Source organism: Leuresthes tenuis, unplaced genomic scaffold, assembly GCF_036924035.1.
Source record: "Leuresthes tenuis unplaced genomic scaffold, fLeuTen1.0.hap1 SCAF_16, whole genome shotgun sequence".
NCBI lineage: Eukaryota > Metazoa > Chordata > Actinopteri > Atheriniformes > Atherinopsidae > Leuresthes > Leuresthes tenuis.
The window spans coordinates 6461055-6488651 of NW_027325370.1; the positions used below are offsets into that span (position 1 = coordinate 6461055).

Consider the following 27597-nt stretch of genomic DNA (forward strand, 5'->3'; position numbering starts at 1 on the left):
CTGGTTTAATAAAAGTGCACGTCCACATCTGGTTTTATCTGCTAAGAAAAGCAGAAGCCCTGAACACACGTTACAATGTTTAGGCAAAGCATTCCACACATTAATGTGAGTACATACAGAAAAAATGGATTTTGAAGCCATGTGGCAAATATGACACATATTTGCACCTTCACAGCTACCTTTCATGAAGTTCTACGTGTATTTACACTGGCCTCTGCAGCCACACTACACACACAAACATGCACACACATTGTAAAAAGATCCATCGGTGGATGTATTCCCACTCCTTGAACTGCTTCTGGTCCCTTGCTGACTCACGCGGTCTGGCTTGCATTGGGGTTTTCCACAGAAACAAGAGAAGTCGCAACACAGCCGGCCCTTTATTACTGACGAACACACAAACACACACACATCTCAAACACAGACTGCTATACTCTTGACAAACAGACACACACAGGCAGAAAAATACTCTTAAATGAACAATATAGTTATGTCTTGCTATCAGGAATCTGCTGATGCTTCGGCCGTGCTGAATCTCGTGTTGGGTGTGCTCCTATAGGTGAATATGTGTGGGTGGATGTTTGTGTGCACATGCCTCAGGCCCACAGAGCTTCTCATTAGTCCTCCACACGGTTCACAACAAAAGGTATCCTGACTCTGGCAGATATGCAATAGCCACGGTGCCCGTGTGTGTGTTTATGCAGCTGGGATGTGTGCGTTTTCCAGAGGCTATAACAGCAAGGTTGCAGCACAACCGGAAACAGATGAGCATTGACATTAATGGTGTGAACATAAAATAAATTGGAGCTGAGAGTTTAATGCTAACATACATGAGGCATATGTGCCAATGTACAGAATGGAAACCATATTCATGTATAGAAAAATATGGTGAAAGATTCTCCAAAAAAATGAATTTATTTATTTTACAATTGTAATACTGTACATGGTTTCAGAAAATACATTGAATGCAATGTGCAATGAATACTAACAAAATACTTCTTCTTCATGTTCAACATCTGACAGATCTGTTCAGCCTGTAACAAAAGGTCTAAAGCAAGGGATTTAATCAAAAGCATGACTAAATTACTTTTGTTTCAGCATTACAAAATAATGTCTTAAGCAGAGAATAGTTTTGAAATACCAAGGCACAAAGTGTATGTGTATTCAAGCTCAACACTTTCTGTCCAAAAAATATTTCTTTTCCTGCAGGAGCCTGTGCACTGATCTCAGGAAATGAAGTCATAACAGTAAAAAGCTGGCATCCATTTGTGCTTTGTGAGACAGCATGTTCAAGAGGGAAGACAAAGGGATTTCCCTTGATTCTTTTTCTCAGTACTTTGATCCATATTCACTGACAGCTTTTCCAAACATCCCATGATGTTGTGCAGCACAGAAGCAAGCCCAGGGTTGTGATGACCTTTATCTCCCCCCTGACCGACTCACACCCAGGGAGCAGGAAAGCTGAAAAGAGAGGAGAATATTTTTTAATTTTCAACAGTTAATTGATGTTTTCAACACTGAGGCAGCTGATGATGTTCTACGAAGTGCAGTGACTTATTTTACACTGTTGCCACGGCTACTAAGTTAATTTGAGCGCTTGACTTTTGCAGCTCTCTTAAGGAAGCATCGCTGTGGATTCCTGAGCTGTGAGCTCATAGTTGAGAATTTCACACTCTGTTCATTTCAGATTTCAAACATCAGTTTCAGCAAACAACACTGTTGTGGTAGAATAGAAGAAAAGCTGAAAAAAGGGCATTAAAACTCTTAGATCTCACAACTCAAAATGCCAAACTGTTTTCATTAAATAGAGAAGAGTGTGTGTGTGCCTGAATGTGTGTGTGAGAGTTTAAAAATAATCCCCTGCCTGATGAGGGAGAGGCAGGCAGATGTTATTTTGGAGGCTCACATTGCATCGTAATTATGTCCTCGAGTGAGAGGGGTTTGTGTCCTGAGAGGACTGAGGTTCAGTGAATGCAGACTGTAAGGAAACACTGAGATGACTGCGAGATGACAGTGGAACACTAAACACTGAAGTGGTACTTGTGATTAACTTTTGGCATAGGTTCAACTCCAGTGATTCACACAAATGTGCCATCTCATCCCCAAGTGACTGGATGTTTTCAGCCACTCACTGTACCAACTTGTTCCAGTGACTAGCACCATTTCACCCTGAGAAGAAATCAACTGATGTGTCATCTACTGGAGTGTTTGACGACTTTAATTTGATGGAAGAAAAATATAATTAAATTTAATAATTACAGATAATTCTACTCGTGCTCTAGAGGTGTTGTGCTGATGATTCATTTGATCAACTAACAGTTTCACTAAGACAGTTTTGTAGAAGCAAAGTGAAATAAACCTTTTAAACCAGGAGTGGGTGTGGTGCCTCATTGTCACAAACCAAATTTAAGGGGATATTTGAAGAAGACAGTAAGCTAAAGACCTCTCAGAAAACTGACCTTCGAGTCAGAGCTCCTCATCTTCCCCGGCGCTGCCCAGATGTGTCGTGGACAGGTGCCGGTTCCTCCCAGTCTGCACGGCCTGCAGGTTCTTATAGCGCACCAGCGCCAAGGCAATCTCCGCGTTCCACGCCGTGCCGTCCTGAGGACATCGAAAGTCGATCTCCTTGCCTGTAGCCATGACCACGGTGAAGTACACCAGCCCTCGTTTGTACTCCACGCAGTCCACTGTGGCCATGCGTTCGAAGCGGAGCTCCTTGGCTTTGGAGCTCCACGCCGAACCTGGAGCATCACCGCCTTTGCAGTTGTTCAAGCGCAGACCCTCCTCAGTGAGCATACAGCGCTTCTTCTTCCACAGCTGGAAAAGCCCGCTGCTACGCTTCTCCAGCAGCCCGTCCCTCATCACTTTGATCGGGAAAGACATGGCCAGGCAGAGCCGCAGTCCTCAGAATGACTCTCAAATCAAAAAGACAGATGTCTCCAGCAGTGATGCGTCTCAGGGTGAATCCATTAAGTACGCCTTTATGGCTATGTATCGTGTTCCATTCAAGCTAAGACGTTAATAAAAAACAACCTTTTGAAAAATATATACAGATTGCAAATCCAACCTATTGGTTATGACAGCACACCGTAGAGGTTGGAAGGCTGGTCTGGCTGGATATGTTTGGACATGCCCGAATCCTCTGTGGACCTTCTTACTTCAAGTAGCAGCCCGCCTCCTCTGCTGTGACGACAGAATAGATCCGGGCTGCTTATGGAATTCCGTGCCTGAGTATGCCTCTTGTGTGTTAGTATCTCAGCCTGTGTGTGCGTGTGCACACACGTGTTTGTGAGAGAGACAGAATACAGTTGGGTTTTATGGCACTCTGCACTCTGATAATGTGTCATCAGAAATGCAGGTAGCCACCTTTTACTGAGGTCGAAGAACACCTACTGCACTGTACTGAAAATATGAATGTGAAGCAGCAAAAGATAGTTGATCAAATTTAAAACTTAAAAGAATAAATAAATAAAAAATGTTTATGACATATTACTTAATCTTGTCTCTTTGAGAGCTGGAATGTGAGTGGGAGGCTTAAGGTTGGACAAAGATTTTAAATGCTGCAATGTGGACTTGTGAGAGAGAAACAAAGTAGGCCACAAGAGAAATGAGCAGAAAATGGAAAGTGTGCAAGGAAGGACTGATTGCAAATGTCCTGCTCTGACATATAATTTTACATATTTTATTATCCCGCTCATTCACAGAAACAAATGTGTCAAAAATAAACTTTGTGGCTGGAGTGAAGCTCATATTCCCCCAATTCTACACTATACCAATCCATCTCATGTGATATCGGCAGTGGGAGGTGTGTCACTGCAATATTATGGGAGGAATGGATACGATGTACACATGTCATGTCTTTGAACTCACTCACTCACCCAAGGAGCTACTTCACTTTCCTATTCCCTACACATACAAGAGAGGAGTTTTTTTTTTTTAAATGACACTAAAAACTTTTTTTTGTTTTAATTTTATTAATTATCATCAGGTCAAGAATACATGCTGTAAACAAGACATTTACTGTTTTACATAGACTGTATTATATTGAGATACCATTATTAAATTTGCAGAACAAAGCAACAACTTCAGAATAATGTCAATGGTGAAATTTATTTAAGTCCAGAGTTGGGTAACAACATTTTTTTATACATCAGCAATACATTTTATCAGCATTAGTGGCCTATGAGATTATTTTTTGGCGTGTTTTCCTGTCGACTGTACTCAGGTTTTTGTGAATAATATGTCTGTCAGGGTAACTGTAGCAGCCTGCCCTCTGCAGAATGGAGAGAGAAGTGCAGTTATCTGGAGACTTGGCACTGTGGTTTCTACTGGGTGTGCGCCAATGCTCCGGCTCCAAGTCCGTACCCAAATCCCTTGGGACCAAAATTTTTGCCATAGCACCCTGTTGGAAACAAAGGTAATGTTATCGAGCTTTGAATCGACTGAATGACTGACTGATTTGCTAACTAAGCCTTGGTTAATCCCATTTTGACTATTTTTTTTAGCCTTTGCAAGGTTTGGAAGGGGGTCTGTAGGGTCAGGAGCAGGCCTTCGGTTCATACACCTGGATGACTGTAAAATAAGAAAGTAGATTTCTTCTTATAATTAATACAGGGAATGATATGTGAACGATTCATTGAGCAAGGTCTCGATTTTGAGCTGACAAACATACAAATGTAGCCTTAGCTGGTGCAAGACAGGCCTTTCGTCAGACATCAACGCATTGGAGGCTACGTTGTTAACTCTGAATCAACACAAACTACGCTAAATAGCCTGTGTACATGTAGGCCACGTGTTGATATAGGTTATATACTTTAAAAGTTTAATAATACTGTCCAGTGATGCTGTAGATGTTAGTTATACAATCTGCACCATGATCAAAATAAGTTTCACCAAAATAACACAACGTGCTGCAGATTAAGAAACATTTAAATGTAATTGAATTCAGTTAAATCCATCCATAGTAGAGCTGTTTTTGTACAGATGTGCACAGCAAGACACACGAAGAGATACACTATTAGTGTAAAATACACAAACTGTACACTGGCCAGGTATGCATTGAAGGTTTATGAAACCATTGTGTAAACATAACAGTGCAGACATTTGTGAATTCACAATGAAGGAACCCTAAAATGCTGTGTTTGCATTTTATGGTTGTATACTTGAAGCTATTTGTTAGTATTAGTGGGCCCTCTGCTGCAATATTGTGTTTATTACAAGTCATTGTGACACTCACAGGGTGGCGACTAAAAAAAATACATTGCTGGTTGCATTAGTGTGAATGCCCCTAACTATTTTGTTTGTTTTTCTTTATCACAACGCTCAGGCATCTTTGCAGAAAAGATCAGGATGATCAGACATACTGTGAGGGAAAGGTGAGGATTTGTGCCTGGGATCTTATTGGGCTGCATCAGGGAGTTAATCATCTTTTGGTATGGCTGGTTCTTTACTGATTTGGATGGATAATATTCATCTTTGCATTTTGTTTTTGCATAAAATACTTTACCTTTTTAACCAGGATGTAGACTTCGAAACACTCGAAACACTTCGAAACACTTCGAAACACTGACTTTGAAACAACAACTTCACCCCCAAAGTTTGATTTGTGCAGTCTGGCTTTTTCAGTCATGAAGCGCACAATTAAGATGCATACATTTTATCATCGGCCCTTCAAACCCATGTAGCTGCCTTGGGCCGGAAAGAATAAGCATGGATAAGGCATTAACATTTGAAACAGGTTTGGACTCAGAACTACTGTTGGACAGTTCAAAGATGAGGTTGATCTTACAAATGTTAGCTATCCTCAAACCAACCAAATTAAGTAAAATGAATCCTATATAATTGATAGGCTTTCCCATCTCCAGTGTTATACTCCCACAACATAAGTCATAAATAGTGTTTGTATTTACTTAGTCCAACATTAAGCCTGACTGCTACATATATTTCATACCTGTGTTTTGTGTTTGGTAATTTTCATATAGAGGATTTCTGTGTGAATAATTGATGTGTTTCCACAGAGAAGTTGTACCTTTGCAGTAGATTTCTCCATCCTTGTCAGCTAGTGTGGTCGACTCAAGGCTCTTCCCACATGTGGCACAGGTGAAGCATCCAATCTTATGCCAGGCCTGTGAGTACATGGAGGGTTCATGAAGGGCTGTGTTTTTTACTTGAACATGCGTCTACATGTGAGGTTTTCTTACACTCCCAGCTCCGATAACCTTCTCAGCAGCGTAGACAGCCTTGCCACAGCGGGGACACTTGTCTGACCCTCCAAACTTCTGAGCCAGCTTGGAGGGGTTTGAGTTGGTGGTCGGACGATGCGGACCAGGTCTAATGGGGAAAGAGGTCACAAATTTGGACGAAGGGTGTAAAAGACATCAAGAAATATGCATGGTTGTGGGTTACTCACGTTTCATGTGTAATACCCAGAGACTCTCCTTTATCCATGCTCAGGGTCCCTGCTCCCTGACCATAACCGTAGCCTTTTGGTCCGTATTTCTTGCCATAGCATGCCTTGCAGTAGATTTCATCCATATGAACGGCAACAGTTGTGCTGTCCAAGTTCTTCCCACACACCACTGCACAAACACATTGCGTGCGCACATGCACGCAAACGCACTTACATATATTATTGTTTTGCATATTTGTGTTAATGTTGTTGAGCACATCCATGTGTTTAGATAGGCCTCTAAATGTTTCCTTTTATGGCACAAATCTATTGAAGAAACATGTTCTCATCAAAATTCCAGTGCAGGAATGTTTGATTACAAAGCAGGAACACAAATATCTCCTCTCAGAACTCCATGAACCCACACTTTTTTTTTTCAAACTGAGGCAAAAAAGTAAAGACTTATTAAACCACACTGAATTTTGTTGGTCACAGGAGACATATACCTACTAAATTGTTCCAAACCATTTTGGCTTTTTGAGGGTGAAAATAGTTTGTTACCATAAAGTGTGCTTTTAAAAATCTGAAGTTCAAAAGAGTGCAATGCCAAAAGCCAGTGGTCATTCTCTTTTAAAAGACAAGCATACCTCAGTAGTAAGAAGATGGAACTAGAAATCACATATTTGTAAATTTGATGCACAAAACAGAAAAAAAAAATGCTGTCTTCAACTTTTCTACTCTTTTGCCGTTGCCAAAAAATGCTCGTCAGCAGTAATAAATTCACTTAACCGAATGTAGACATAAGCTTAAATGGATCTAAAGGAACTGTGCCTAATGTTTTATTAGATTAAGAGCAGTAGAGGAAATATTTTATGTGCTCTTGGCCCAGATAAAAATATGACCTCTTGTAGCATTTTCTTAAATTCATCTTAGCGGACAGTAAAATTCCAAGTTCTTAGTTTTCACTGAATGCGGCACAAGCCTTGATGTCTATAAGAAAAATATCCAGTACACCAAGATGCGGATTAATGTACTATATATCAAACAAAATGATCTCCTTGTATTGTATGGTACTGTTCTGTTGACATATGCACACGTCCGTTTTAATAACAGGGGAGTAGGAGTCCATACAAGGCTTGTTTACCATGTTTGTGACCATAATAGCAATTGTCATAATTTCAGTGACTCAGACACAAGGTCTATCACAGGAAACATCAAAAAGTTTACTCACTGCACAGGAAGCAGGACCTGTGGAAGCTCCGCCCGTCACAGAGAACCTCCTCTGCAAAGTAAACTGTCTTCGAACAGCGGCCACACTTGTTTCCTCCTCCTAAAGGCATCCTTTGAAAATCATGAATGAAAATCTATAAAGATTTAACCACATTCAGTTGTCACCTACATTTCAAAGAGAATGGACTGATTTCTTGAAAAGCTGAGAGGCTTTTGACTGATGATGATTGGTTTAACTGAAGTAGAGAAAAATAGATGGACAAGTGGACTTATACATTAATTTAGACACTATCAAGTAAAAATATGTATGAGTATTTATGTAAGAAACTGACTTAAATATCCAGATTTGGTCATCTGTAATTCTTGCTTCAAGGCTGTAATTTCCTTCCTGCCAGTTCACTGTGACTTCTGTGAAGGTTCAACAAGCGAGTACTGGGAAAATGATATAATTCCTTCTTCTGCTAAAGGGCAAGATGAAGATGAAAGTTGCTCTCTTGGAAAACTAGATTCCATCGGTGTGGAAATAATTTGAAAGTGTGGCTTTGTGAGGAGTTTTAAAGCTGTTGGGATGTGAAAGACCCTGGCAACCTGCCTGTCTCTACCCACAGTGTTTCCCAGCACGGCCCTCCCTGTCCAGTCTCACGTATCCACTTCCACATTCCTGACCGTGTAAACCCTCCCACCTCACTGTTCGTGACTTTCACCTCCTCCTCCCTCCTGTCTTCCTCACTTTTCATCACTGTTCTGAACTTTATGTCGCTCTCGGCTATATCTTTTGTGTTTGGCATGACCGAAGCCCAGTAAGTGGCAGCCTCTGCACCAAGGCCAGCTTTATTGCTCTTGTCAGTGCAGAGAGCAGAGCTCTCAGGACAGAGCCCATTAGCCCATTTCCTATCACCCCTGCACATAGTTCCTGTTTTCTACAGCAAGTCATTACAGCATATTTTACCACACAGATAAACTGTCTCTGTTTGAAATGAAGACAAAAGACCTCCAAATTAACAGCTGTTAATATAAAATAAGCTTATTGTGTGGTGTTAAATCACAGCTAAAAATAAAGTAGTAGTGGTTAGTGTCTGGAGTGGCTGCTCCACTAGAGCTGGCAGTGACTCAAACTTTGTGGGTGTAATTAAAGGCCAGACAGTAATGAAAATAGTTGGCTGTGAGAAAGAAGTCATTTTGGTGTTCATTCCAGTATTTCTAATATGCAATAAGACGTTAACGTATCAATTTCTCAGGCTATTATTTTATCACATTGTTTTGAACTGTATTATTTTCACACTTTTGAAAAGTGCTTCTATGAGAAGTTGGTAGTTGGTACTTTAGACTTTATTATTGATCTTTGCTTTAATCACTGACCTGGCTGTGGACTCGGGGTTCATTTGAAACACATTTTGAAATTGAAACAGCAACTCACCATCGGCTTAGCCACAGAAGTCTGAACTGAGAAGAGTTCAGGATGTGAAACATGGAAAGTAGAAGGTCTCAATTTTTAATGCTCCCCTCAAGATTATTTATATTCACAGCCACACAGACACCAGCCAACATTTATGGGATTGCTGTCATGTAAAGGACTGTAATTTGTGTCGCTTACAGTCATGGAACCGCAATGAATGCCAGTAAAGGCAGATATGTCAGGAATGTTTTTGGCACCAGGCAGTGTCACAGAAATGGCTTTTTAGAGCTTTCCACCAGCCCAGCTAGGAAAAACTGACTTCAGTGGGTAAGTCTGAAGTATGTTTGCCTTTTTAAAGCATTTTGGAAGCCAGACAATCAGCAAGGAACAAAAGAAGAGGCTGAAAGCTTGGACATGAACTGATGACGACTCAGGCTCACAGCTTCAGGACCAAGTATGCAAATAAGGTGAAGAATTTCGAAAATATTTGCACTGATGAATTCTGCTGAAATGACAGTTTATCTGATTGAACTGAGAACTGACAGTTGTTAATACTATAGTAGGAATATGTGGATACTATACATAAGTAAAATCATTGAGGGTTAAATTATTCATAGAATCTTCTTGAAGAGTAATACTGGTCCATGTTGATAGCTGTGGCTCCACAAGTTTAGACATGTGAGACCACAGACGGTTGTAGAAGAAAGATCTGACATAGCCGAGCGAGGGAGGTGTGGAGCATAAACTCCTACAAATCAGGAAGTTTGTTCATGAACCAGAGGTGGCTACATGTCACGTCTGAATGATCACAGCAGCAACTTTAAATAAGTCATTTTGAGGTGTACATTTTGATGTACATTGCTATTTTAACAGCCCACTGTCAGGTGAGTTTGCTCTAAAAGATCTGAGATAAAATTGTCATTCTGGTGATATGACCTCCTTTCCCATCATGCATCAGCAGTCTAGCATAAACAGAGAAACAGGACGTTGAATCAGTCTGTAAAATATGAACTTACCTGCAGTTTGTAGTTGCTGTCGTGGATAGAGTGAAGTTTGGCTCTCAGACTGGAGCAGCCTCAGTGCAGCACCAGGGTGTGTTCAGGAAACCAGCAAACCAAAGTTAGATAGAAGGATAGTGTCACTGTTGGAGAGGAACTAAGGTCCTACAAGTTGGATTACTTAATACTAATAGTTCCAGTCCAGTATTTGCCTCTTTGCTCTTACGCTGCTCCAGATGTGCTGAAAGGGAGGAGCCTCTGTTGTTGCTGCTTCAATGTGCAAACGTATTGCCTGTTGAGGAAGAAGGCATTTTCTGACTGACTCAACAAGTGAGAGAGACACAGTGAGCAAAGAGGGGTGGGGTCACAGGGGTGAAGGGCAGGGAGCTGGAATTGAAAAGTCGTGCATTGTCTTTTACTTCAGAGATAACTTTCTATACCTATGAAGAGTTAAAAGTATAGAAAATAGAAAAAAAAGAACGATGTGTTTTTCTGTTTCAGCTATCATGTTTATAGGACAGATTTTTTTCTTTGAATAAAAAAAAACTGATATCCTTAAGATTTCTTTAAGCAGCAGAGACAGTAGGTTAAAGTGAGCAAATACGGCTGTCCAGCTCACTGCTGATTTACAGATTTCAGATTTTGTTTATTTGATTATTTGCTTCATCTTAAGATTCAGTCTGGTCAGAGGTTAACCTTTAATATTCAATCAATTTCAATTACCAAATGAGAAGTTGGCTTATTTCCCCTCTTACACAACAAGATGCAATTTCAAAGTAATTCCAGCTTTATTACCATAACATTGACTGACATTTAGGCTGTTAAAGGTCGCTCAGATATGCTTAATGGATGAGAAAGAAATAAACCGGTGGAACTTTCTAACACAGAGAAAGCAGGGAGGATGATCCGAGTCCAACTCTTTTATGATACACATCTGCTGCCACCGTGTGGCCATTTGCAATATTGAACACCTATACAAACTAGTCGTGATTCTTTTGACTGATCTAAATGTATGCTCACTATTACACTAGTAACACATTTCTAAAAGTTGGTTTTGATATAAAGCTCAAACTCAATCATTAAGTCTTTTGAATGTGATTAAAAAATAGCATTATGAAACAGTGTGAATAGAAATATGTGCATAAATGTACAATAAAATTTAAACAAAATGAAAAAGAAAAATATGTACACATGGTTGTTAGAAAACAGAAAAATGTGAAGAAAATGATTTGCAGCTTTTTATTTTCTATTTCTACTGTAGAAATGTAAAAAAAAATCTTTCTCTAATGAAAGCATTTCCACTTTTTTTGTTGTGGTATTTTTTTCTTCATTAGTAATGAACTAGCAGGACGATAATGGCAGTCTGCATGTTCTGTGTTAATAACTCTTAACGTTTTTATTAAGTGATTAGTTGATGGTCAAAAAGTTAATCAGAAATTCTTGTAATTCAAATATTAACTCAAAAACAATCAGTTCCCTGTTACATGTTAATTCTGTAAATGATGATATCCGAGAAACAATCATGCAAAAGTGTATTTGAACAACTTAGTCACTTCAAGTATAGAGGTAAATTAACATATCAACCAACCGCAAACATTTTTCACAAGCGATGTGCTGAGTTTTCCATTACAAAGCCAAAGTAGAACCACTCTGACATTATAGCATGCAAGAGCAATTTTTTAAGATAGCCATTTCCTGTTTGTGGCATTTGGAGCTGGCAGATCATTTGACAGGCACAGCTGATGGATGAAGTCAAATTTTTCCAGTTTGTCTTCTCCATCAAGCCGGAATAAAAGGCAATGAAACAAAGTTGTACCCCTGCAGGGTGCATAGAATAAAGTAGATTGATACTGTTTCGTGAGTTGGGGCATCACATGACAGATGTGTGTGTTGACCTCAGTTAAACATAGCACCATTTTCAGTGTCACAGATGTCGAGGTCAGGGTAGTCTAATCAGTTATAGATTGAGTGTTAAGATTTTTTTTCAAAGATTGAATTGACATTAGACTTTTCTCGTTAATGCCCCAACCAGAAAATATTCTACTTTCAATCATTTTGTTACCATTCTGCTCTCCAGATTAAAATAAGTAATTATATGATTGGTCATTATTAATTACAAACAACGCACAAGCGATGAACTTTTAATTGCAACATTTGCTCCACAGCAAATGAGCAGCAATAAATTGCTAAAAATGACAATTAGCAGAGGTAATTTCCAGAAGGATGTACAGTTCTTAACAAGTACAGGCTCACAGTGAACCATTTTATAGTTTGCTGTTAAACACTTGAGACAAGAAAACAGACTTTTTATTAAAAAAACAAGCATTTTATATAAGCTACAAGCTCTTGTAAATATGTATCAAAACAAAATATATATTCTCAGTAAATGACGAAATGTTTGGTAGGTTTTATTTATCTACATTTAGGAACTGAATGGAAATGTGTTTTTGGACATGTTTCTGCAGAATTATGGGAAATTCTACAGAGTTCACAAACTCTCAACCACTGCTTTATTTACTAGTGTTTTCGAAGATGAATCAGCCGGGCAACATCTGTTAGATCACAGCGACCTGATGCACATGTATTTGAAAGATATGTTTCAGAGCAGCGTTTCTAAGCAACCTATTTATTTTTTGTGCAAATAAAGAGATACTGACCAACATCTTTATGAAACTGTTTTAAATCTCAAAAATCAATACTGTTCTCTGAGAATCTTGGAATTCAAACTGTGATGGTTCTGGCTTTGAAATTACAAAACTTTGGATCATTAAATGAATAAATGTTGATTTTTTTTTTTTTACAATAATATGTCCTTATAATCTACTCCATAATGTGGTTTATTCTTACGGTATTCACATCCTTTACCAAATAGATTACCATAACATAAGCAGGTCAGGGTTGTCTTAGTACCGTGAATATGCCTTTGGCTGTGTGATTTCCAGCTTGTTCATTGTCAAATCTACATCTCCATCTGGTACGCTGCTGTTTAAGATGAGGCATGCTGACACCATCGACTGGTAAGAGTCGTGTCCCAGGAGTTACAATTTTAAAACTGTAGAGAAAGTCTCAGGGTGCTGATGACACACTCTGACAGATCACTGTGGTAATATCGTTCACCATTTTAAAGAGAACTCGGGACTTCCTCTTAACTCAAATTACCTGCTGTTCCTGTTTGCTAATCCTGTGTCTTCTTGTTTTAACATGACTGTGCTGATCACAGCCAAGCTTCTCATTTCAGGCCCAATTTCCCAGACAGTCACCATGTTGGAGTTGCCCCCTCCCTCCACCACTCCATATGCCCCTCAGGGTGACAGTGACACAAGTGTCCCATTGTCAAAACAGCGTCTGTCAGGGTCTGTCTCTTGGGTTTTGGGGGGGTTGCCTTGGGGGACATCTGAAGATTAGCTATGACATTAAACCCCCCTCCCCTCAACCCAAGCACATAAACACACACTCACTGCACACTGCTACCCATAATCCTGTGCTAGAAGTCACTTCCCGTTTTTTCATGAGCTCTGAGACAAAGCAACAGATCATGTGAGAGTGTGTTGTGCTTGTGGGCGCCTTTGGAGTGTTGCGGGAGTTTCACACTTTTTGATCATGCGTTGGGAACTGAGAAAAACAGGAGCGTCCCTGATGTTGATGTGAAGATTTGGAGGTGAGCAACAAAGTCATTTTGTACAGTATGACCAGCATACAGTATGGGGAAAAAGAGACGAGAGGTTATGTGTACAGCTGGCATGTTGGGGGGTGGTGATGTGCATTTTATATTCTAATGCATCATGGTTGATGAGCAGTTGTTTTTTTCTAAATTCAGTTTCGCTGCACATGTTTTCCATTCTGTGACTTACAGGCCAAGTCAATGCCTGATCAATATGTGATCTGCCAGAGAGCTCTCAGGGTATACTCTACTGCAAGTCTGCGAATAACTTAATGATGGCACAACTCCAACAACTTTTAGATTGTAACTGAAGCTGTCGGATGTGTATTCTGAATTGGGAATCATTAGAGGGATATGTAAGGGATTTGATCCTGCTGTGTATCGCAGGCATCATTAAATATGCAGCGCTGTCCCTAACAACAGTGTGCCAAACTGTAAGCCAGCACAGCAGAAATATGAGAGCAGAGACACGGAGAAAGACACAGATTTGTCTTGGCAGAGAAGACGAATAGAATAGAAAAATAAACATGAGGAAAAATAACAAAATAACCAGATCTCACAAAAAAACTGGGAATGCAAAAGTTTAGACCAATGTTGCACAATGGTCTAAACAGAAAACCAGAAGAAAAAAGTGGTTACATTAATAATGAACTGTTTGTGTCTAAGATACTTGATGTTGCAGTGTGTCTCACAAGACCAAATGCATTATTCTCTGTAAACTGGATCAGATATTTCCGCAGGACTGACACATGATTAATTCTTTACATTCCTTGGTTTATGAGGACAGTTCTTGCGGAGCCGAGTCTTGGATTCACAATTGTATTCTTTCTTTTCATTTATAAGCGGGGAGAGAGACGTCAGCAGAGCGGTTACTCTGCTCTTGTTCCTTCCCCTTCCTTCTGTTTCCAGCTTGTCTTCTGAATCTCCCTTATTTCTCATTCTGCCTCCCCCTTTCATTGGAAGAGTGGATCACATTAGAGGAGTGATGGATGGGCTGTTCCTCCCTCTTGATGCTTGTTTCTTTCAGACGTGCACACTGGTTCAGACACACGTATAGACAACAGATACCCCTCCAGTGTCGACTCGTGTGTGTGCTCTCACAGGGGGATTGAATCCAGGAGAAGAATTTATGAGATTCACTGGTTTCCTTAGTGAGAGCAACATTTTATCAATTCCCATTTTGTGAATTGGACTAATTTTGATTTATATCCATTTGATTTGACAGGATTATATTGAATCTAATTAATGATATATAAAGTGATATATAGATAAAACTGAATTTCATTTAATATAATTTAATGCCAGTGTGTGATTATAAATGTGTGTGTGTGTGTGTGCACTTGGAATAAGCAGATGTAACATGAGCACAATGTGGGTTTTTTAGGGGGTCTATTTCCATCCTGCTTTTCCTGCTCCCCAATTAGATCTTGAAAGCCAGATGATGGGTTCAGGCTTTTTCACATTTACAGCTACAACCGTTTTAATTACCATGTGCTACGCACACTACTGAGGTAACCAAGGCTGCACACTCACAGACACACAAACTACACTCATCCAGCTAATGGACCAGCCTGTCTTTGCTAGCTGGGCTTATATTTCGCCAGTGAGTGGGAGGGAGCCCAGCCAACAGGTCCATTACTCAGAGATAGAGATTGTGATGAGGGGAGGAAAAAAAGAAAGAGAGAGAGAGGCGGGGATATGGCTGCAGGCGTACTGCGGCAGCAGCAGAGCGGCATGACGTGATAGAGGGCTGAGATGACGGACATAGACACACATATACACATGTAGGCAGGCTAGTCCTGAAAAGTCGACAGACGGGAAGGCAGGGATTGAGGCAGACACTCCACAGCATACAAATTGGAGGCAAACTCACTTGCTGCTTTCTATACATCTGCCTAGAGAGGGTAAGTGAAGCCTTGTGTTAACCAAACAGTTGAGTTTTTACATTTCTGGTCTTTTTTATTGTTTATTTCAGTCTTATGTAGGTATCCTTGTTCACTCATAGTTAGAAGCTGTCTTAAAGGAGTGTATCAGAGGGATGGTTGCAGTAAAAAAGACGTTAACAGAAGGAAAGATGGATCTTAACTGGAATGAAAACAGGGTGCTTGTGGTATTTTATAACCAGGGGTGACATGATCCATCTGAGTCAGCGTTATAGGGGTTATGTGACTCAATTCAGCATGCATAGTATGCTTTCTGTGGCATAAGTGAAACCAGTTGAAAGTGTCGGATGATGCGGAAAAGAAGGAAAAGAGGTGAATTTGTTTGTTTACAGATGGGGATATTTATATTGCTGGCAGTCTGTGTATACTCTGTCCTGTTTAGTTTGTGGTGTGTGTGTTTGTACCACAATCCTAGCTTCTATAATAAGTTCATGTGGAGCCAACGTGTACATCAAACATACAACTTCTTCCTACAATAGGTAGTGGTGATTTACACTCACAAAAGACTCAAATCTCAGCGGGTGAACTCTTCATCTGCTTGTACTACGCTAAATAGTAAACCTTTTAACACCAGTCTTTTGTTATATTTATAAATGCGGTTCAGTGGTTAAACTCTGTTCATGAAATGCTTTTAAAACTTACTGCAGGACAATGAAACCACACTGTGCTGAAATCCAGTGCATTTTAGCCTGGAAATACAAGGTTTTAGATGACTTATATGCCATGTTGTTTGATGTTTTTTTGATGATGACAGAATATATGTCATTTCTGGGTCATTGTGGAACATTTAAATTTCAATTTGGGTCACTGACTCATAATAACATGAACAGACCATGGCTCATTGTTCCAAAAGACATTTACATGTGTGTGAAATGACGTTTTTCTGCCAGAAGATGAGAACACTGATTTCACCAACAGAAGTGACTTTGAAAATGAGTCACCTCCATACGGGGGCATCTGATTGGCTGAATTTGTCATTCCTGTTTGTCCCAGCTTCCTGTCTCGGGGAATGGTGGGGCGTTGTGAACCAATGGGAGAACAGCGGTGAGGATGCAACTGTGATCCAGGAAAAAACAGCCCATTGTTTCTGGGACGTCGCAGAAGTGTGACCTCGCTCCTACCGGCTCTGCCTGATCGGCCTCTACGGCACACTGAAGAACTGGGCTCCCCATTGACAAGTAAGATGTGAGACTGCGGCGCTGGCTCATTTCATCATATATGGTTTATAAACTCCAGATATTGTTATTTTTAGAGTGTGATGACTTTATTCTTTGAAAACTTTCTCTCCAGGACCCTTTAGGTACAGTTCAATACTTTGGCACCAGTGGGTGTCACCACTGCATTTTACTATGATCGATTACAACATATTACTGCTATTGTCTCAGTTACTGTTATGTGGAGGTAATTACATTCATTAATTGTATAGCATTCAGACTGGGTAATGCACACAAACACACAGAAGCTGCAAATATCCTTTAGTTCACAGACATAGAGGCCTGTGTTACCACCGCATGTATTGATTTTGTGATGAGTCAGAGGGTGTTCATCACAAGGGTGAGCATGTGTGTTTTTGGTTGAGGGTATACATGTCTCTTTGATCAGACTCACAATTACTCAGTTCAGCCGGAGCCTGTCATGGGACAGAAGAGCTAAAACAGTGTAATGTTATTATCAAGTTAAAAGCCAACATTCAGTGCTGGGTTATCATGCTGTCCTCGTCTTTCTTTCCTAAAAGAGAGCGCACACCTGATACTCCTGTACGGAGGTGAAACATGTTTCTATCAGCTCAGGTAATTTATCTTATGGTTATTTTAGTTCAAACTTAAAACTTGAGGTAAAAGAAGAAGCATGATCATACAGTTACACTTTATATCCAGCAGATGTCAGCACCGCCTTGGCAGAATGACTGAGGGCGCCACCATTTTTACATCAGATTTAAACAAAAGAACATAAATATTATTTCTTAATTATATATTTCTTACATATATATTTCTATATTATACTTAGAAATATCTTTCTGTGTATAGATTTTAAATACATAAGAAGTTCAAAACTGTCATTTTAATCTATTTTGTGATGTGTAATGGACTGATTAATCCATTACATTACATTAGTCCATAATCATTGAATATGAAAATGAACTGCCTCAAGTGCTGTCCTCATCTTTTTACATGCACAAAGCACCAACCATGAAAAAAGTGCTTTAAAGGATACTGGAAGTCTTTATTACTGATCTTAAACATCATCAGTTTTTCAAGAAGAATAAGAACTATTTATTTATTAGTCTATTTATATATTCATCCATCCATCACCAAACATGTGAAGTTAGATCTTCACACATTTGTGCAAGTGTGTGTGCAGATGTACTACACACTTGTTGATGCTCAGACTGGAAAATATCACAAAACCATTTACAGTGTGCATGTATAAATAGTTTAGATGTGCTCAATCCACAGTCTGGCAGATTGTGTAGACGTTGATGAAATTTAAGACCATTGTTATCTTCTGCCGACGGGGTCGATCCAAGATGATTACTCCAAAGGGATGGTGCGTATTAGTGCATGAGGTCACCAAGGAACCCAAGGTAAATTGACCTTGCTCATTTTGGGTAATCATTTGGGCAATACGTTAGAAAACAATCATTGTTAAAAATGAGCACTGCTGCCTAACTGCAGTTTCCTAATGACCACATGGACAGGTAGGTATATGCAGACAAAATTGTTGAACTGTTATATTTACAGAAACGAGAACACTGCATTTTTGAAAAAGAACTTATTCCCATCTGTGAAACACGGTAGTGGTGGCATCATGGTTTTGGCTTATTTTCACCATGACGGCTTGCCATCCTTAAAAGATTGATGAATTCTGAATAAAACCACCCAATTCTAGATGAGAAAAATGTGGTAATGCAGCAAGCAAACAACTCTAATCTTGCAAACTGATCTACCAAAGACTGGTGAATGAAAAATAATCTTAATGTTTTGGAATGGCCAAAATTCCCTTAAAAAATGCCCTTAATTCAATAGAGAAAGCAGTTCATGTTACTTAATCCACTAACAGCTATTCTGTACAAAAGAAAGGGCTGGAATTCATCCATGCTGATTTGCAGAACTTGTACTGGAAACATTTTAGTCATACTTCTTGCTCCACAAGAGGGTTACAACAAAAACTTGCAACAAAGGCGGATCTGTCAAAAAGTATCATTGGACTATTTTTCTTAAGATTTGTGTGGAAATCTGGTGATTTTTAACGTCAATTTATAATTCATTTCAAAAAGTTCAAAGCTACTGTACATTTAATTTAAATTGTGTTGCTAGACGGATCGCATGCAATTAGACTTACAGTGAAAGGGTCAATAAACCGACAGTTTAACTATTATAAACTTGCTTACATAATGGAATCTTATGGAGCCTGAAGATATTAGTAAAATGTTTCTAACTGTGAAGGAATCACAACTAAATTTGACTGAATAGTCTAAAACATATTAGTTTCAGGGTTATATACATATAGGGTTAAATATTTTCTGTCATACTGCTTATTTTTTCACTCTCTGATTTCTATCTCACTTAAACACGGACATTTCCATCACCAACTGATCCTCTGTATGTTGTTGCTGTTGTAACATTATGACCCGAGCCTTTCCCCAGGGACAGGCCAATTTCCATACAGATAGACACAGGGCCAGAATGCACCTGTGCTCCTGGAAATCCTTGCAGAACTTCTATGTGACAGAGAGAAATTCTGATGCTTCTGAGTGTCTGGATCTCCCTGGAGAAAACGTGAGAGGGAAAGAGACAGAGAGAAACAGAGATGGGGGGTTTATTGGTATGAGGGAAGAGAAGGATGAATGATCACATCTGTCTCTATTTACCCACTGCTGCTATGCTGCTGCTGTCATCAGCATAAGTCAACAATGATGGAACACTTGTCCAAAATACCCAAATTCCTCCAATTTCCATTTCAACATGCCTGATATTACAAGTATGTGGAAAGACGTTGTCCTTACACTACTGTAAAAACGTTCTTTTAGGATTTGGTTTGAGTTGTCAGCCTTTTTCTGCTGGAGAATTGTGAGTTTGTGTGATCCATGTGATACTGTGCACATACCACAATTAGATGCACTGTCAAATGCTATAACATTTTCCCCTTGTGACTTCATGGATTCATTAGATGTATCTCTACACTGACAAAGACAGCTTGTCAAAGACTGTTGACAGCAGAGTACGTGGGGTTAAGCGTTTAACTTGTGTGTGTTGGTGTCTGTGTATGATCGTAATAACAGTATGTTTTTGTGACACAGTTCAAAAGCTGAGGTAAAGCATAGAAAATGTCTTGAAATTACATGCACTTGTTAAGACTTGAAGAAAACATCCAGTATTGCCGAAGGGTTTTAGGAACTATGGGAGAATATAGAATGCTTTCAAAAACAATGCCATTAATAAATGGCTTTTATTGATCATTTAACCACATACATGGTGCAGAAGCCAGATGAGTCAAATCAATGTTTTGCTGTCTCAATTGCTTCTCTCTCTTTATGAAATCCCAGACTGACTCCATGACCCAGAGTGCAGAACTCTGTTGGGATCGTAGAGTTTGTTGTTTAGAATCATTGTTGTGCTAGATATTAAAATCTGGGGCTGATTAGATGAACAAAACTCTTATCTCTTGTATTGGGTTATATTCAATAGGTGAGTGAAACAGTTTTTCGTTGTAGAACATAACTGTATAAAAGCTGCTTGTATACTTTACAGTGAGCCTCTGTGTGAATTTGCTTTGGAGTTTTCTCAGATGCAGTGTGTCTCACTCCTGCTGGATTTACATAACTTAGCTCTGAGTCAGGGACAACAAATTCTTGTTTACCTGATCAGATTAATCTCTAGTAGAACTTTAACATTGTGTAATTAACCTCTTAATGGATAACCAATCTTTTCTGGGAGGGCTTTATGACTAATGGTCCATGGGGTAATGTCCTGGAAGAGGAGCACTCACCTCATGTTTTTTTTTTTTTTCTCATATATCTATTCTCGTATCTGTTCTTGAAGGTCAGAATGAGTGGGGGAGTCAATGTGAAGTCAGCCTCTCGTGGGACTTCCTCATCAGGAATCCCCCGAAGCCTGCTGCCCTCCTCTCCAAAGACAGACCCCCGCCGCCAGGCTAATGACCTTCGCAAGCCCTTGAGTCACACCCCTAAGCAAACACCCACACACACACCCACACACTCCCCTTTACTTTGCCCAAGAAACTCCAGCATTCCTGGGCCTTCCTCCAGGGACCACCTGAGAGACACCAGCCTGAAAGGTCATGTTTTCCAGCGGACAGGTGCTCTCCCTGTTCCTCTCGTATCACGATCTGCCTATAGCAGCCCACTGACAGAACGCCGAGTACCACTACCCCACTCCAAAGACACACTGGATCTGGGAAAACCAGCCCCCGCTCATATCCCCTCACAGTTTCCACATGATGGCAATCGTAACAGAAACACCTTCACCAATAAAAACCAAGCCAGCAACCTGCGTCCACCTCTCCAGTTCAGGCGAGGAGACAACTCCAACGCTGCAGCCAAAAAAGCCAGTGATATCATACCAGCAAGTGGGGAAGAGCCTCCAGTAAACCACCTACCTCATTCCACTATAATGAACAATGGTAACATTTGCCCTGCTGTCGATCAGTCAAGCTACAAGCACGCCACCAGAGGTCACAGCGACTCCACAAGCCAGTCAGATGAGGAGATGGGGACTCCTGAGGACAGCAGTCCAGCCTCGTCTCCTGATCCTCTGCCCCTGCCACTTTTTACATTCTCCATGGCATTGATGTCCACTGTGAATAGTCAAGATCACAATGTACACAAAGAGGCTACAGAGACGCACATACCCAGAGTCAACATGGCTACTGTGGCTCCCTTCAGCCATAGGTAACAATTTATCATCACTTTTCTCATGTGTGTGATCATTTTTTCTTTATTTACAAATACGCACAGTAGCTCCTACCCGAGATACTTAAGACCAGCCCCAGAGGCCTGTTCAGTCTTTCAATCTAATTTGAGTCCTTTGTATCTCTCCCAGAGACACATTTGTGTGCAGGCATAAACACACATTGGAGTTTTCTGGAGCAGAGCTGATTGTTAAAGTGCTTCCTTGACAGCCTCTGGGGTGACTCGGTATACTGTTGTGCTCTCTCAGACACAGTCCCATGATTTGGGATACAACAAGAAAAAAAAGGATGTATTTTTAAGTTCAGAAGTCTGTGTTACTGTATCTGTTTCTGTGCTGTTGAGTGACTATGGTGTTTAAGATGCACTAATCTAACAACAAAGGTTAAATAAGTCAAAACATAAAATTCAATAACTAATTCACAATACTTACAAAGAAAGGTTCTTGGGTTTCCTTTTATAATAATGAAATTACATTATATGCTTTTGAACATTTGATTGTAATCAACAATACTGAAGGGACTTGCCTGTGCAGTAACAGAAGTTTGGTGTTTTTACAGGCTGCAGATACACGAGAGTGATTTTTCAGTGGACGAACTGAGTGACTGCTCTTCTGGATCCATAGAAGTCTGCTGTGATGACCTAACACCAGGTAACATGCATCTACTCTCACTGCAGATTAAAAATCCTTTCACTTTTCCTCCTCTATGCCTCTTCAGTTGAGCAAAACTTGTTCTAGTCCCAGGGCACCAAGAGGTCAAGAGCCCTTGTGGCAGGTACAGATGATGCCCACTTTCTGGCAGCCAGACGTTTTTATTGCAACAGAGTCATAAATGGCGTTAGGCAGCACATGCCAGCGGCTGACCCTTGGGTCTCATTGTGGAAACTGAACAGACTCACTGAAGACTAGGGGACAACGATTCTTTGTCTTAATTTATGTCTGTCATGCTGCTACTCATCAGGCCTCAGGAACCATGTCTGAAGATAGGTGTAATTTTGTGTGGGTGTGTGTCTCCCCCCGAGGTTTTGCTGAATATCGTGGTTCCACGATAAAGAAATGGTAGAAAGAAAGTGGCTCGGGGTGTTAAGATGAGGAAAATGGTAGTGATGATGTGGGTCAGTAATGGCTTGATGAAGTAGGCCACTTCTCAGCTAGCTGTCAGGCACTGTTATGTGCATATTAGTATCAGCTTCATCCAAGGGCTGCCGAGGAGTTTGAACCCTTCCTTCCCCCATGTTTTCTCTATTCCTCTCTCTCTTGCAGTTCTTCTTTGATCTAACAAGTCAACTCCGAGTCCAGCGCTACCAAACTTTACATGTGATGACGAATCCATACTTTGTTTAACTTAACATTTCTCCAGCTTGTTCTTGGGCTTCCAATGAAAGAATCGGGCTAACACTGATCTGTGCTTAAAACACCAATTATGAAATCACTACTCCTAAATGAAAGCAAATATGATTAACTTTATTACTTAGCTGTTTTTATAGATTTTTCTAGATGAAATAAAGAATATTTTAAAAAATACATTAAAAATGTGACATGTTTTAACTTGTTTTGTAAATAATGAAAATGCAAAAGAGATAACAAATCAATCTGAGTCCCTTTCTTACTTTTAAATCTTTCAAGTTGTATAGATTTAAAAGCTGATTTAAATCAAAAAATGAAAATGATCTCCTTTTTATTGTCAACAAGCCCAGCTGCTTGTTGTTAGCACAAAAGTCAGATGATAATTTTGTCCAGTTTACTACCCTTCTGTAGCTGTACTTCAGGTTAGTGTGTTACATTTAGCCAAGTTTAGGCTTTTATATACTTACATTATTGAATTTCAGCCAAATAAAGTTAATATTTTCAGACCGGGGAGGGTTTTATGATAATAAAGACAACAGAATGGTGATAAAGACAACACAGAATCAGACAGGCCAAACAAACAGTTAAGAATAGATTAAAGTTTCTGCCCTGGATGTTGAAAAATTGTAATGAGTACTTTCCAGAACTTCCATCATAACCATCGCCAGTCAAAATTTTGTCCTTACTCATAATGCATGTAACAATTGCACATAGAAAACATACCACATTCAGACACTTGATATTCTAACTACTGTTATTCTTTTTTTTTAACATACTGAACAACTTTGCCATGATGTTAAAGTTTGCTGTGCTGTTTCTCCTGCCTGTCTCCAACGAGATACCAGAATAGAGCTGTTGGCAATTAAAACATTTTCACAGCCTTTTCCGAGGTTTCAACCAGCTGGTTGTGGAAAGTGGGGGATGGGAACTGGTAGTGGACCAGCCCCAGTCTTTAAAGGACTCAAGGTGTCTTGGGGCTATCATTGTGGCCTTGTAATTGGTCCCTAGCAGGCGTTAGAATCAGAACTAAAGTGCCTTACACTCCTCTGAAGCTGCATTTACATGTAGGGTGGGCTGACACCGTAATCACTGTAATTTCGGGAGCAGAGGAAGGGAGGGAAATTGGGTGTAAGGCAAAGTTTGTAGGGACGGACGAGAGAAAGGAGTTAAGATGAGAAGAAAAGAGCAATGAAAAACAAACAGTAAATATGTGCAGCAAGATGAAAAATATTGTGTACTTTAAATCTGTTAGCTCCCTTTAACGACGCATGATTTTTATGTGATTATTTTATTTTTATTTTAATGCTTGTCCTTTTGTGACTCTCATATGAGTAATTTTCCTGAAACGTAATGTTTTCCATATGCTTGCATTCACATAGATTCAATCAGAGGTAACATAATCAGCTCTTATGTCTTCTATCTCAGACCTTAATGAAGACCTGAACATTTAATGTGATTGTGGCACCATGTGGTCTTTCAATTAGACCCAAGACCTCCTGACCTTGCCACTCTCCAGAGAGATGTATTTGAGCATGCGGTTGTATTTGAACGTGTGTGTGTATGTGTGCTGATGGGCACATGTATGACAGTACACAGATGGTGTTTGAAAGATAAAAATGACGTGGACTGGGTATCATTTTTCATCTTCCAACAAGGGTATGGCCTTCAATTCCCCACGGGCACTCTCAGAGTGTCTCAGCTATCTCGCTCTTTTTCTCAGACATGCACGCACATGAATGGACACCCACAGACTTAGTATAGGTCATGATTTGTTCTGAATATGGATATGAAGAATATGAAACACCGTAACACAGTGACAAGTGCATGTTGCAAAAGAAAAAGAGTACCCAGGTTACTCACATTATTTTGAAATCCTTTGAAACTCTCAATCCAATCCAACAACTGAGCCTCTGTCTGATGTTGCTGTTGTAACAGTATGACCTGATGCTATTTGGAGCAGAGTTTTCATCACATGTTTCTTTAGGCAAGCCAATAATTGAGATCAGTGGAGAGGGGCTGAATAGTATAATGGACCCAGTATTCTTATTTTAGGGTTACATGCGTATTTCTTTATATAGAAACGATATAGACATGAAAGGTTTACTTTTGAGTATTGCAGCATTTGTACTTAACATTTCTAGTCATATAGTTTGTTCTGTTGAATAGGAGTGCAAAAATCTATATATATATTTTTTTCATTTTGAGCCATGTGTCACTGGACACAGAATGAGTTTATATCTACTTATATCTTAAACTTACATTAGAAAAAGCAATATAATCAGAATAAAGTTTGATTGTTTTTCTTGCTGACCTTATGAAGGCCAATGCTGAGTAAAGCGATGTTCAGTTATAAATTTCATGCTTGCCGTCCCTTTAATGCCCCTGAACAGTCTAGTAAATAGCATTTTGATAAACCCAACTGCATCTACTCTTAGACAGTGCATAATCCTCTTTGGCCAATCTAATCAGGGGAGACATATGCTGAGCTGGCACTGGACAGAGATGAGTGGTTTAGTAGCTTTAGGAAGATGATCGTACATAGGAATGGACAAGATTATGCCCTCGCTCATCACCAGGAGTGAAGCAGTAATCACTGTTCATGGTTTAATGTCATGCTCTACTCTGTACTTGACCCTAGCTCTACCTCGGTTCGGATTAAGTGGCAAATTTCATAAAGATGTTACAGTAACTCTTAAGTGTGTATTTCATGGTGCTCATGAGGAGAAAAACACAACATGCAGATGCACGTGAGTGAACATGCAAGAATTAACAAGGTGAAGCGCCTCGTTTATTCATCCTGCTGTGCACTTAAATGGATCTGCCTCCTCATTCTATCTTTCCTCTTTTTCCATCTTGCTCCCTCAGAGATATTTCCCTACAATATAGGAAGCACAGCGGCATTACAAAGTAAGTGATGAAGGAGGGAAGAATGGAGGTAGAGGATTGAATCTAGGAATGGGTGAATGATTACATACTCAAGATCCGTCTTGACCTGTGGGGTGACTCTAAACCAAGGGAGTCCAATTAAGTCATTCATGTGTGTAACCTCTTTATGTGGGACAACACACCCACGCACGCAGGAATGAAGTCACAAAGACATCTATCAATCAAATTAATAACCCATGAACAAGCACACTAACATTCCAGGATATAAGGAGGCACTGTCAGTCTAATATATATATATATATATATATATATTCCACATACTGTATTCATCTACATTTTAATTTAACCAAATACACACTTACAAAAAACATGCTGATGATCCATTGCTGCTGCATGCACACCACGCTGTATCTAGGCAACCATCATCTGCAACAGAGCATTGTGGGATACTCCTGGGAAGTGTGCTGAGAATGTCAACACTAGAGGCCTCTGGCGAGGGAGCGTCTACAAATACTTATTTAAAAAGACGCATGAAACACAAGTTCTTTCCCTTTACGTACTTCAATGTTCTCAGGATGGCAGCTGATGTTTCCTCTGCTCTCAGCTGCTACATGATTCATAATGAGTGTGTGACGTCCGTCCTGAGAGAATGGTGTTTTTGCCGGATTGATATCTGTTTCTCCGCAGCCAGGAGTTGGTATGACTGATGCAGGCATACTATTGTCATCAGGACTTGAATTGCTGAAATGCTCAAGCCAGTGAGTCATGCTGTGCATCATCAGCACCCGGTTAAACCCCTACAGAGGTGTCGCTGTGGTAAAACTGACGCTGTTATTCAGACATTCGATCTGAACTCAAAGTAGTAAGTCTCATAATAAGTGGATCAATTAGTTTGCCATCTCAGTGTTTTGTGTGTAAACAGGACATTAATAACTGTGCCATTGTGTCCGTGCAAGTGTGTGCGTGTGTGTAAGCATTCCCTTGTGTCTGTGTCATAGTATGGTATTCTTCACTGTGTCCTGTGGACCCCATGCATTAGCATATTAGCGGATATAAGAAAACGTAGCAGGAGCAGTGAGGCAGGATATCCCCCCTCTGTCTTACAGGCTTCCTTTGCTCCTCTGGCTAACATACTGAGATCCTTCCTCACCCGTCCTGTTTCTCCTCCTCTCACTTTCTCCAACGCTTTTATTTCTGAGATATGGTTTAATGTTCTTTCAACTTTTCTCCTTTCTTTCACCAGGTCCATCTAGTAAGTTTGTTCCATTGTGTTAGCTCTCTTTCCCTTTTTTCCTTCTCTTCTGTTCTGTCACACTTTACTTCTTTCACTTCTTCTTTTCACTCGTCCACCCCACTCACACTTGCCTCATCTCTAGATTGACTTTTTTCCCTTCTACTTGCACACAAAAAGGCAAAACAAAAGAAACCAGAGGGGGGGCGACAACAGGGAGTGGGTGAAAGTGAGAACACATGCCATCTGCTAAGCCCAATGGGAATCATTCTTCTCAAAGTTTAAGGCGTTGTGATGCAGTTGGTTACATCCAAATCTGATTGCTTCCCTCTTCTTCTCTTGCAGTACTTTTCCTTTCAAGGCTGGAGACCTTGTATAACTTTGTAAACAGGCATATAATGAGCCACACTGTGTCTCTGAGTGTGTACTACTTCACATGAGTGCTTTCTTTAAAGATAGTGACGAATTTGTTCCGAACTGTTTAGAGACGCTAAGGCAAATATACTCAGGGAAAGCAGTGAGACACTCTCCAGTTTCTCCCTGTCTTGTCTGCCTCTCTCACTCCATTTCACATGGTGCTTTCAATC

The 27597-nt window shown here is 40.1% G+C and overlaps 3 protein-coding genes across 10 annotated transcripts in view; 1 reads left to right on the forward strand and 2 right to left on the reverse strand.

Annotated features, from left to right (window-relative positions):
- The window catches only part of csrp1a (cysteine and glycine-rich protein 1a), a 71964-nt gene extending 61636 nt beyond the window's left edge, over nucleotides 1-10328 (reverse strand). Inside the window, exons 1-6 of the mRNA XM_072367292.1 lie at nucleotides 10031-10328; nucleotides 7620-7729; nucleotides 6410-6578; nucleotides 6201-6330; nucleotides 6029-6125; nucleotides 4222-4402 (exon numbers count right to left, since the gene is read on the reverse strand). Coding sequence (XP_072223393.1) covers nucleotides 4326-4402; nucleotides 6029-6125; nucleotides 6201-6330; nucleotides 6410-6578; nucleotides 7620-7728 — 582 coding nt within the window. The 5' untranslated portion in view covers nucleotide 7729; nucleotides 10031-10328 and the 3' untranslated portion in view covers nucleotides 4222-4325. The remainder of the gene's footprint in view (nucleotides 1-4221; nucleotides 4403-6028; nucleotides 6126-6200; nucleotides 6331-6409; nucleotides 6579-7619; nucleotides 7730-10030) is intronic.
- Nucleotides 909-3134, reverse strand: phlda3 (pleckstrin homology-like domain, family A, member 3). The gene is made up of 2 exons (XM_072366884.1): nucleotides 2460-3134; nucleotides 909-1461 (listed from the first exon to the last, which is right to left on the reverse strand). The coding sequence occupies exon 1, from the start codon at nucleotides 2881-2883 to the stop codon at nucleotides 2467-2469; it is 417 nt and encodes a 138-aa protein (XP_072222985.1). The 5' UTR covers nucleotides 2884-3134; the 3' UTR covers nucleotides 909-1461; nucleotides 2460-2466.
- Nucleotides 10329-13579: 3251 nt separating the features above from the next.
- nav1a (neuron navigator 1a) overlaps nucleotides 13580-27597 on the forward strand; it is an 82718-nt gene continuing 68700 nt past the window's right edge. For all 8 annotated transcript variants that reach the window (XM_072367914.1, XM_072367915.1, XM_072367916.1 and 5 more), the window contains exons 1-4: nucleotides 13580-13670; nucleotides 16610-16794; nucleotides 20659-21527; nucleotides 22106-22197. In XM_072367914.1, the coding sequence (XP_072224015.1) occupies nucleotides 20665-21527; nucleotides 22106-22197 (955 nt within the window). In that variant the 5' untranslated portion in view covers nucleotides 13580-13670; nucleotides 16610-16794; nucleotides 20659-20664. The remainder of the gene's footprint in view (nucleotides 13671-16609; nucleotides 16795-20658; nucleotides 21528-22105; nucleotides 22198-27597) is intronic.